Source organism: Oncorhynchus nerka, unplaced genomic scaffold (assembly GCF_034236695.1).
Source record: "Oncorhynchus nerka isolate Pitt River unplaced genomic scaffold, Oner_Uvic_2.0 unplaced_scaffold_5428, whole genome shotgun sequence".
In the NCBI taxonomy this organism is placed as follows: Eukaryota; Metazoa; Chordata; class Actinopteri; order Salmoniformes; family Salmonidae; genus Oncorhynchus; species Oncorhynchus nerka.
The window spans coordinates 1-11,905 of NW_027035884.1; the positions used below are offsets into that span (position 1 = coordinate 1).

The 11,905-nt window shown below is 46.8% G+C and overlaps 1 protein-coding gene across 1 annotated transcript; it reads left to right on the top strand.

Annotated features, from left to right (window-relative positions):
- The first annotated feature begins 1,895 nt into the window (after positions 1-1,895).
- Positions 1,896-3,325, top strand: LOC135566373 (ubiquitin carboxyl-terminal hydrolase 7-like). Its single transcript, XM_065014106.1, has 3 exons — positions 1,896-1,932; positions 2,181-2,283; positions 3,007-3,325. The coding sequence occupies exons 1-3, from the start codon at positions 1,896-1,898 to the stop codon at positions 3,308-3,310; spliced, it is 444 nt and encodes a 147-aa protein (XP_064870178.1). The 3' UTR covers positions 3,311-3,325.
- The last annotated feature ends 8,580 nt before the right edge of the window (positions 3,326-11,905 follow it).

Consider the following 11,905-nt stretch of genomic DNA (forward strand, 5'->3'; position numbering starts at 1 on the left):
GAGTTCAGACTATTAGCCAATTATCAAAGACCGTGAGTTCAGACCGTTACCAAGTTCGACAAAGACAAGAGTTCAGACTGTTACCCAAATTCGACAAAGACCGGGAGTTCAGACCGTTACCCAAGTTCGACAAAGACCGGGAGTTCAGACCGTTACCCAAGTTCGACAAAGACCGGGAGTTCAGACCGTTACCCAAGTTCGACAAAGACCGGGAGTTCAGACCGTTACCCAAGTTCGACAAAGACCGGGAGTTCAGACCGTTACCCAAGTTCGACAAAGACCGGGAGTTCAGACCGTTACCCAAGTTCGACAAAGACCGGGAGTTCAGACCGTTACCCAAGTTCGACAAAGACCGGGAGTTCAGACCGTTACCCAATTATCAAAGACTGTGACTATTAGCCAATTATCAAAGACCGTGACTATTAGCCAATTATCAAAGACCGTGACTATTAGCCAATTATCAAAGACCGTGACTATTAGCCAATTATCAAAGACCGGCTGTGGCGAATTCTACATTTGACTGACCCCAGGCCGGGCTGCCTCTGAGCAGGCCCAGCCAGCCTGAAACTGTTTACAGCCCAATGCCTCCAAGGCAGAACTATGACCCAATTATCAGAGACCAGGACTATGACCCAATTATCAAGGCACGGGACTATGACCAATTATCAGAGACTGTTATTCCTATATTCCTTTATTCCCAAGTTGTTTAGGACACGGGCGTGACGCCCTCTGACTGGGGTGAGCGCCCTCTGACTAACGACCACTAAGTACAAAGCAGCTACTTAAAGATGAAATCACAAGTCATTTCAAGAAATGGATATGTTTTTACGTAGCTTTGTAGTCCGTAAAAATAGATTGTCCTTATTTTAATGATGTCCTCAAACTCTCTTTTCGAAACTGACGTCATGCTGTTCTTGAAGATGTATGATCCAAGCAAGCTTAAATTGTTGTGACATATCTACACAGCTATATCCTGTAAAATACGCACGTATCTTCTCTAACAACACGTAAGGTGCCACCTCGGGGACTGGTTGCGCCACTTATTTTTAATTGAATTGTTTACTTCTGTTAGGGGTTTCAGTTAGAGGGGGTTTCAGTTAGAGGGGGTTTCAGTTAGAGGGTAGTTTCAGTTAGAGGGTAGTTCTCAGTTAGAGGGTAGTTTCAGTTAGAGGGGTAGTTTCAGTTAGAGGGTAGTTTCAGTTAGAGGGTAGTTTCAGTTAGAGGGGTTTCAGTTAGAGGGGTAGTTTCAGTTAGAGGGGAGTTTCAGCTAGAGGGGGGTTTCAGTTAGAGGGGTAGCTTCAGTTAGAGGGTAGTTTCAGTTAGAGGGGTAGTTTCAGTTAGAGGGTAGCTTCAGTTAGAGGGTAGTTTCAGTTAGAGGGGTAGTTTCAGTTAGAGGGGTAGTTTCAGTTAGAGGGTCTCAGTTAGAGGGTTTCAGTTAGAGGGGGTTTCAGCTAGAGGGTGGTTTCAGTTAGAGGGGTGGTTTCAGTTAGAGGGGTGTTTCAGTTAGAGGGTAGCTTCAGTTAGAGGGGTAGTTTCGGTTAGAGGGTAGTTTCAGTTAGAGGGGTAGTTTCAGTTAGAGGGTAGTTTCAGTTAGAGGGGTAGTTTCAGTTAGAGGGGAGTTTCAGTTAGGGGGCTTTCACGTTAGGGAGGGGGTCCGAGGGGGTCCAGTTAGAGGGGGTGGTTCACTTAGAGGGGGGTGGTTCACTTAGAGGGGGTTCCCAGTTAGGCCTCCCCCTCCTTACCTCCCAGCAGCACCACCTTGTTAAATCCTGAGGAGAACCCTGTGGTAGATGTGGAGTAGTTTTAGAGTTGAAGTGTGTGTAGCAGTGTTAAATCCTGAGGAGAACCCTGTAGTAGATGTGGAGTAGTTTTAGAGTTGAAGTGTGTGTAGCAGTATGTTAAATCCTGAGGAGAACCCTGTGGTAGATGTGAGTAGTATTAGAGTTGAAGTGTGTGTTAGCAGTGTTAAATGTATGCTGTTTCTCTACCAGGAGACCTGCTGCCCGTCATGTGTGAGAGAGCAGGCTTTCAACAGGAGACAGCCTTATCCTCTATGAGGTGAACACACACACACACACACACACACTAGCCTTCCTCTGAGTTGAGAACACAGGTCACCCAACTCCAGGTCTATCACATCTACACAAACAGCCTCCATCTCCCATGTGTCTGTGTTCCAGGAAGTGAAGCCTCTAATTTAACAGAGCGGATACAGGACTACGACGTGTCATTGGACAAGGCCCTGGATGAGCTCATGGACGGAGACATCATCGTCTTCCAGAAGTAAGTCATTCCAACATGGGAATCTAACAACAACCTACAGGAGGGAACCGAGATGGAGAGCCCTGCCCTGTTGTAGAGAATGTTCTGGTCATCTCAACACATTGTGTTTGGAGAATTCAGTAACATATTGACTAGCCTCTCCCAGCTAATGTCTCTGTTTTCTGTCTCTCCTCTCTCCTCCCTTTCTCTCTCTCCTCTCCTCTCCTCCTTTCTCTCTCTCCTCTCCCTCTCCTCCTCCTCTCTCTCTCTCCTCTCCTCCTTTCTCTCTCCTCTCTCCCTCCTTTCTCTCTCTCTCCTCTCCTCCTTTCTCTTTCCTCTCCTCTCCTCCTCTTTCTCTCTCTCCTCTCCTCCTTCTCTCTCTCTCCTCTCCTCCTTTCTCTCTCTCCTCTCCTCCTCTCTCTCTCTCTCCTCCCTTTCTCTCTCTCTCCTTTCTCTCCTCTCTCCTTTCTCTCTCTCCTCTCCTCCTTTCTCTCTCTCTCCTCTCCCTCTCCTCCTTTCTCTCTCTCTCCTCTCCTCTCCTCCTTTCTCTCTCTCCTCCCTTCTCTCCTCTCCTCTCCCTCTCCTTTCTCTCCTCTCCTCTCCTCCTTTCTCTCCTCTCCCTCTCCCTCCTTTCTCTCTCTGCCTCCTCTCTCTCTCTCCTTGCCCTCTCTCTCTTCCTCCTCCCTCTCTCTCTCCTCCGCTCTGCTTCTTCTCCTCCTTTCTCCTCTCCTCTCCTCTCTACAGAGACGACCCAGAGAACGACAGCAGTGAGCTGCCCACAGCCAAGGACTACTTCCGGGACCTCTACCACCGAGTGGACGTTATCTTCTGTGACAAGACCATCCACAACGACCCCGGCTTTGTCGTCACCCTCTCCAACAGGATGAACTACTTCCAGGTAACACACACTACCAACAGGATGAACTACCAGGTCAGCAAGAGGTCACACCGTCTTGCATTGTGGACGTTCCTTCAACATTTTGGGTATTGTTCCATAAAGCTAGTGTGTTTAAAGACATGCTCTGGTACTTTGGGTATTGTTCCATAAAGCTAGTGTGTTTAAAGACATGCTCTGGTACTTTGGGTATTGTTCCATAAAGCTAGTGTGTTTTGTTAAAGACATGCTTCGGTACTTTGGGTATTGTTCCATAAAGCTAGTGTGTTTAAAGACATGCTCTGGTACTTTGGGTATTGTTCCATAAAGCTAGTGTGTTTTGTTAAAGACATGCTTCTGGTACTTTGGGTATTGTTCCATAAAGCTAGTGTGTTTGTTAAAGACATGCTCTGGTACTTTGGGTATTGTTCCATAAAGCTAGTGTGTTTGTTAAAGACATGCTCTGGTACTTTGGGTATTGTTCCATAAAGCTAGTGTGTTTTGTTAAAGACATGCTCTGGTACTTTGGGTATTGTTCCATAAAGCTAGTGTGTTTGTTAAAGACATGCTCTGGTACTTTGGGTATTGTTCCATAAAGCTAGTGTGTTTGTTAAAGACATGCTCTGGTACTTTGGGTATTGTTCCATAAAGCTAGTGTGTTTGTTAAAGACATGCTCTGGTACTTTGGGTATTGTTCCATAAAGCTAGTGTGTTTAAAGACATGCTCTGGTACTTTGGGTATTGTTCCATAAAGCTAGTGTGTTTTGTTAAAGACATGCTCCGGTACTTTGGCCACTAAATGTATTTTTGAACCTACTGCTTTGGGCTGGATGTGTCAAGGTGTTTGTTGTTCATACTGTTGTTCATATTCATGTATAATCTATGATCGGAATTACTGTCTTACCTCAATTTGCCATGAAATCCGTAGTTTGAAAGCAACTGTTTTCTTGAAGCTGTGCCGCACCCTACAAAAGTACTGGAGAGTCTCTTTAACCTGTCTTGTCAGGTGGGGCGAAGACGGTGGCCTGGGAGGTTGAACACAGATCCCATGCCACTCCAGTTCTCAAGTCCCAGGCAGTAGGACTGCCGTCACACACATCGGACACACACTCCGGTTTACGTGCCGACACTTGAGTCGGTACAATAAGTTTGATGCCCCAAGTTGACTTGTTGAGTAACCTGTCCTCTCTCTCTCGTCCTACTCCTCTCTCTCTCCTCCTTCCCTCTCTCTCTCCTCCTCCTCTCTCTCTCTCCTCCTCCTCTCTCTCTTCTCCTCCTCCCTCTCTCTCTCTCCTCCTCCCTCTCTCTCTCCTCCTCCCTCTCTCTCCCTCCTCCTCTCTCTTCTCTATCTCCCACTATATATAACATTAAGCCTATATCTCTCTCGTCCTTCTCTCTATCCCTCCTCCTTCTCTCTCTCTCTCCTCCTCCTTCTCTATATATCTCTTGTCCTCTCCCCCCCTCTCTCCCCTTCCTCTCTCTCCTCCCCTTCCCTATGTTTATCCTCCTTCTCTCTCCTTCCTCTGTCTCTCCTCCTCCTCTTTCCCCCCCTCTCCTCTCTCTCTGGGCAGGTACAGAGACGGACCTGGGAATCTCTCAGACACAACTATGAAGGAACTCTCAAGATTTTGCTGCAGTTCTTCAAGTACATCCCCAAGAAACTCTACTACCAACAGGTAGGGGTGTGTGTGGGGTGTGTGTGAGAGATATGATTGACAGTCGGCGTGACGCGGATGGCTGAGTCTATTTGAACTTGACAGGCGCGTCCGGTGAAGAACTGTGTCTCTCTCGGTACACAGCAGAGCAGCAGTCACTTCCTATCAGTCCCCATTCAGATGTTTAAGATACGAGTCCTTCCTATCAGTCCCCATTCAGATGTTTAGATACAGTGCTTCCTATCAGTCCCCATTCAGATGTTTAGATCTGAGTCACTTCCTATCAGTCCCCATTCAGATGTTTAAGATACGAGTCACTTCCTATCAGTCCCCATTCAGATGTTTAAGATCTGAGTCCCTTCCCCTATCAGTCCCCATTCAGATGTTTGAGATACGAGTCCCATCAGGTCGGCAGACCCCAAACCCATCAGTGTCACACACACACACCACACACACCTGCTCCATGCTGAAGCTCCTCCACCATCAGAGGAGTATTATATAAGGCCTGCTCTTAGCCTCTGACCAGGCTTTCAACTACATTATCTTTCTCTCGTGATTCTCCTGGCCTTTCAACATTATCTTTCCTGCATTGATACTCCTGGTCTTTCAACATGATATTTCTCATGATTCTCTAGTGAGTTCAACTACATTATCGTTCTAAATGATTCTCCGGTCTTTCAACATTATCTTGTTCATCCAGTTGCATTAGATGTTGCTCTACAGCCCAACTGTTTTAGCTTATTATTTTACTATATTAAACATTTTAAAATGTGTTTGTCCGATAGGGAGCGATGGCCTCGTACATCACAATGTTTTCTGGGTACATAATCACGATAGGACATAGGTTGACATTGTGTGTGTACCTGTGGGTGTGGGGGTGTACCTGTGGGTGTTGTACCTATGGGTGTGTTTGTGTTTCGTGGGTGTGTTTACCTTTTTGGGGTGTGTGTGTACCTTAGGGTGTGGGGGTGTGCCTGTGTGTGTGTATCTGTGTGTGTGTACTGACTGTTAATGTTGTCTATCTCAGTTGAAGATGAAGATCACAGACTTGGAGAACAGGAGGAGCTTTAAGTCCATGTGGCTCAACAGCCAATACAGAAGGTAACATCTTACTCACTGTTTACATTACAGTAGAAGGTAACATCACACACCTCCTGTTTGGGTCCACAGTAGAGGGTAACATCACCCCTCCTCCCTGTTTAGATTACACAGTAGAGGCGACATTTTATATTACACACTGTAGAGCATTTATATTACACACAGTAGCGACATTTGGATTACACAGTAGAGAGCGACATTTATTACAGTAGAAGACGACATTTAGATTACACACAGTAGAGAGACAACATTTAGATTTTAGATTACACAGTAGAGAGACATTTTAGATTACACACAGTAGAGACGACATTTGGATTAGACAACATTTAGAGACGAACCAACATTTGGATTACTGATACAGAGAGAGACATTTATATTACACAGTAGAGACAACATTTATATTACACACAGTAGAGACGACATTTAGATTACACACAGTAGAGACGACATTTAGATTACACACAGTAGAGACCGACATTTAGATTACACACAGTAGAGACGACATTTAGATTACACACAGTACACACAGTAGACGACATTTAGATTACACACAGCAGAGAGACATTTGGACATTTAGATTACACACAGTAGAGATACGACATTTATATTACACAGTAGAGATACGACATTTATATTACACAGTAGACGACATTTTAGATTACACACAGTAGAGACGACATTTAGATTACACACAGTAGAGAGACGACATTTATATTACAGTAGAGAAACTGACAGTAGAGATACTGACATTTATATTACACACAGTAGAGATACAACATTTATATTACACACAGTAGAGAGACGACATTTATATTACACACAGTAGAGAGACGACATTTATATTACACACATTTAGTAGAGAGACGACATTTATATTACACACAGTAGACAACATTTAGATTTACACTGTAGAGACGACATTTATATTACACACTGTAGAGAGACGACATTTATATTACACAGTAGAGATACGACATTTATATTACACACAGTAGATATTCACATTTAGATTACACACAGCAGAGACGACATTTATATTACACACAGCAGAGACGACATTTTAGATTACACACAGCAGAGAGACATTTATATTACACACAGTACACACAGTAGAGACGACATTTAGATTGCACACAGTAGAGAGACGACATTTATTACACACAGTAGAGACAACATTTATATTACACACAGTAGAGAGACGACATTTATATTACACACAGTAGAGATAACATTTATATTACACACAGTAGAGACGACATTTAGATTACACACAGTAGAGAGACAACATTACACACAGTAGACAGACGACATTTGGATTACACACAGTAGACAGACGACATTTGGATTACACACAGTAGACAGACGACATTTGGATTACACACAGTAGAGAGACGACATTTATATTACACACAGTAGAGAGACGACATTTAGATTACACACAGTAGAGAGACGACATTTTACACAGTAGATTAGACGACATTTGGATTACACACAGCAGACAGACGACATTTGGATTACACACAGTAGACAGACGACATTTGGATTACACACAGTAGAGACGACCATTTAGATTTAGAGATTACACACAGTAGAGACGACATTTAGATTACACACAGCAGAGACACACATTTAGATTACACACAGTAGAGAGACAACATTTAGATTACACACAGTAGAGACGACATTTAGATTACACACAGTAGAGAGACGACATTTAGATTACACACAGTAGAGAGACGACATTTAGATTACACACAGTAGAGACGACATTTAGATTACACACAGTAGAGAGACGACATTTAGATTACACAGTAGAGAGACTTACATTTAGATTACAGTAACGACATTTAGATTACAGAGAGACGACATTTAGATTACACACAGAGAGACGACATTTAGATTAGCATTAGAGAGACGACATTTAGATTACACACAGTAGAGAGACGACATTTAGATTACAGTAGAGAGACGACATTTAGATTACACACAGCAGAGACAACTCTTCACTTTATTCTCCAGCTTTTTGAATTTGATTTGTTTTCTGAGGCGACAGAATAGAATGTCATATTTTTTATTTGAGGGTATTTTCATATCTGTTTTACTGTTTTAGATATTAAATCACTTTATGTATCTAGTATCATGTATTAAAATAGTCAACTGTTTAGCATTTGGTATATACCTAGCATGCAATGACTATATCCATCAAGCTTGTGACTACCAACTAGTTGGATGAATTTGTGGTATGTTGTGCCCAATAGAAATGAAGGGTAAATAATGTTTTGTCATTTTAGAGTCACTTTTATTGTAAATAAGAATAGTAGTAGTGGGGCACCCCCTGTTATCAGTAGTAGTGTGGGGGGCCTGATCATACCGCCCTGTTATCAGTAGTAGTGGGGGCGGGGCCTGATCATACCGCCCTGTTATTGGTAGTAGTGGGGCGGGGCCTGATCATACCGCCCTGTTCTTGGTTATGGTGGTGGGGCGGGGCCAGATCATACCGCCCTGTTATTGGTAGTAGTGTGGGCGGGCCTGATCATACCGCCCTGTTATTGGTAGTAGTGTGGGGCGGGGCCTGATCATACCGCCTGTTATTGGTAGTAGTGGGGGGCGGGGCCTGATCATACCGCCCTGTTATTGGTAGTAGTGTGGGGCGGGGCCTGATCATACCGCCCTGTTATTGGTTATGGTGTGGGGCGGGGGCCTGATCATACCGCCCCTGTTATTGGTAGTAGTGTGGGGCGGGGCCTGATATTTTAATGTTACACCAAAACAAGCTGCAAATGTATCTGACAAGTTTGTAGAGTCACAAGCTTGACATACTCATTGCGTGCTAGAAATATGGGACCAAACACAAAACCTTTCACTATTTTAATACAGCCAAGTGAAATTGTCACTAATACTTCTGACGTCTTCAAAAGGGGGAACTAGATGTAGAAAGTACATAAATAAAATAAATATGTGTATGAAAATACCTCAAATAAAAAGTAACATTCTGTACTGTCACCTCGTATGAAAATGTGATCTCACTCAGGCTTTCTAACCTTTTGACCCTGATGATGAATAAATGACTAACTCTCTCCCTCCAGGAGATCACTCTCTACCCAGATAAACACGGCTGTGTCAGGGACCTGCTGAGGAATGTAAAAGCTGTGGAGCTCTCCGACAAAGAAGGCTCAGAGAAGCTCCCGGTAAGCAGAGAGACTGTCACCACAGTGCTGCCTCTGGTGGTTTTGGCCTGTATTACACCCTGGGGTTCTTCAATGGTATTTGATATGCCTCGTTGGTCAGGCCTGTATTACACCCTGGGGTTCTTCAATGGTATTAATATGCCTCTGGTGGTCAGGCCTGTATTACATCCTGGGGTTCTTCAATGCTATTATTAGGCATAACTGCTGCTGTTCTCTACTTTCTCCACCCTGCCTCTAACCTCTCACTCTCTCTCCCTCACGCCCTCTCTCTCCTCACGCCTCTCTCTCTCCCTCACGCCTCTCTCTCTCCCCACGCCTCTCTCACTCTCCCTCACGCCCTCTCTCTCCCTCACGCCTCTCTCTCTTTCCCCACGCCTCTCTCTCCTTCCCACGCCCTCTCTCTCTCTCTTCCTCACGCCTCTCTCTCTCTCTCACGCTCTCTCCTCTTCTTCTCACGCCTCTCTCTTCTCCTCACGCCCCTCTCTCTCTCTCTCCCTCACGCCCTCCTCTCTCTCTCTTCCTCACGCCTTCTCTCTCTCTTCCTCACGCTCTTCTCTTCCTCACGCCCTCTTCTTCTCCTCACGCCCTTCTCTCTCACGCCCTTCTCTCTCTCACGCCTCTCTCTCACGCCCTCTCCCTCACGCCTCTCTCTCACGCCTCTCTCCTCACGCCTCTCTCTCTCTCTCTCTCTCTCCTCACGCCCTCTCTCTCTCCCTCACGCTCTCCTCACGCCTCTCTCTCTCCCTCACGCCCTCTCTCTCCTCTCCTCACGCCTCTCTCTCCCTCACGCCTCTCTCTCTCTCTCTCTCCTCACGCCCTCTCTCTCTCTCTCTCTCTCTCTCTCCCTCACGCCCTCTCTCTCTCTCTCTCTCTCTCCTCACGCCCTCTCTCTCTCTCTCTCTCTCTCCCGCCCTCTCTCTCTCTCTCTCTCTCCCTCACGCCTTCTCTCTCTCTCTCCCTCACGCCTTCTCTCTCTCTCTCTCTCTCTCTCTCACGCCCTCTCTCTCCCACCTCCCTCTCCAGACTGTTGGAGATAGTAAGCTATAAGATCATCGGGGTTCACCAGGAGGACGAGCTGTTAGAATGTTTATCTCCCGCCGCCAGCCGTACCTTCAGAATAGAGGTATGTTTTTTCTCCTCTTGTTCTCTCTCTGCTCACTCCTCTCTCTCTCTCTCCACACTGTCAGAATAGAGGTACGTTCCTCCTCTCCTCCTGACCCCTCTCTCTCTCGCTCTAGGAACTTCCTCTGGACCAGGTAGACCTGGATAAGGACACTGAGATGTTGATTCCCGTCGCACATTTCCACAAGGAGGTCTTTGGAACGTTTGGAATCCCTTTCCTGTTGAAGATCAGACAGGTGTGTTGTCTTACTCTGTTTCATGTCTCACTGACTGGATCTGGTGGGACTGACTGGATCTGGTGGGACTGACTGTTCTGACTGGATCTGGTGGGACTGACTGGATCTGGTGGGACTGACTGGATCTGGTGTGACTGACTGTTCTGACTGGATCTGGTGGGACTGACTGTTCTGACTGGATCTGGTGGGACTGACTGTTCTGACTGGATCTGGTGGGACTGACTGTTCTGACTGGATCTGGTGGGACTGACTGTTCTGACTGGATCTGGTGGGACTGACTGTTCTGACTGGATCTGGTGGGACTGACTGTTCTGACTGGATCTGGTGGGACTGACTGTTCTGACTGGATCTGGTGGGACTGACTGTTCTGACTGGATCTGGTGGGACTGACTGTTCTGACTGGATCTGGTGGGACTGACTGTTCTGACTGGATCTGGTGGGACTGACTGGATCTGGTGGGACTGACTGGATCTGGTGGGACTGACTGTTCTGACTGGATCTGGTGGGACTGACCTGACTGGATCTGGTGGGACTGACTGGATCTGGTGGGACTGGCTGTTCTGACTGGCTGGATCTGGTGGGACTGGCTGTTCTGACTGGCTGGATCTGGTGGGACTGACTGGATCTGGTGGGACTGGCTGGATCTGGTGGGACCAACTGTTCTGGCTGGATCTGGTGGGACTGGCTGGATCTGGTGGGACTGGCTGGATCTGGTGGGACTGGCTGGATCTGGTGGGACTGACTGGATCTGGTGGGACTGACTGGATCTGGTGGGACTGACTGTTCTGACTGGCTGGATCTGGTGGGACTGACTGTTCTGACTGGCTGGATCTGGTGGGACTGACTGTTCTGACTGGCTGGATCTGGTGGGACTGACTGTTCTGACTGACAGGATCTGGTGGGACTGACTGTTCTGACTGGATCTGGTGGGACTGACTGTTCTGACTGGATCTGGTGGGACTGACTGTTCTGACTGGATCTGGTGGGACTGACTGTTCTGACTGGATCTGGTGGGACTGACTGTTCTGACTGGATCTGGTGGGACTGACTGGATCTGGTGGGACTGGCTGGATCTGGTGGGACTGACTGTTCTGACTGGCTGGATCTGGTGGGACTGACTGTTCTGACTGGCTGGATCTGGTGGGACTGACTGGATCTGGTGGGACTGGCTTGATCTGGTGGGACCAACTGTTCTGACTGGATCTGGTGGGACCGGCTGGATCTGGTGGGACTGGCTGGATCTGGTGGGACTGGCTGGATCTGGTGGGACTGGCTGGATCTGGTGGGACTGGCTGGATCTGGTGGGACTGGCTGGATCTGGTGGGACTGACTGGATCTGGTGGGACTGACTGTTCTGACTGGCTGGATCTGGTGGGACTGGCTGGATCTGGTGGGACTGGCTGGATCTGGTGGGACTGACTGGATCTGGTGGGACTGACTGTTCTGGATCTGGTGTGACTGACTGTTCTG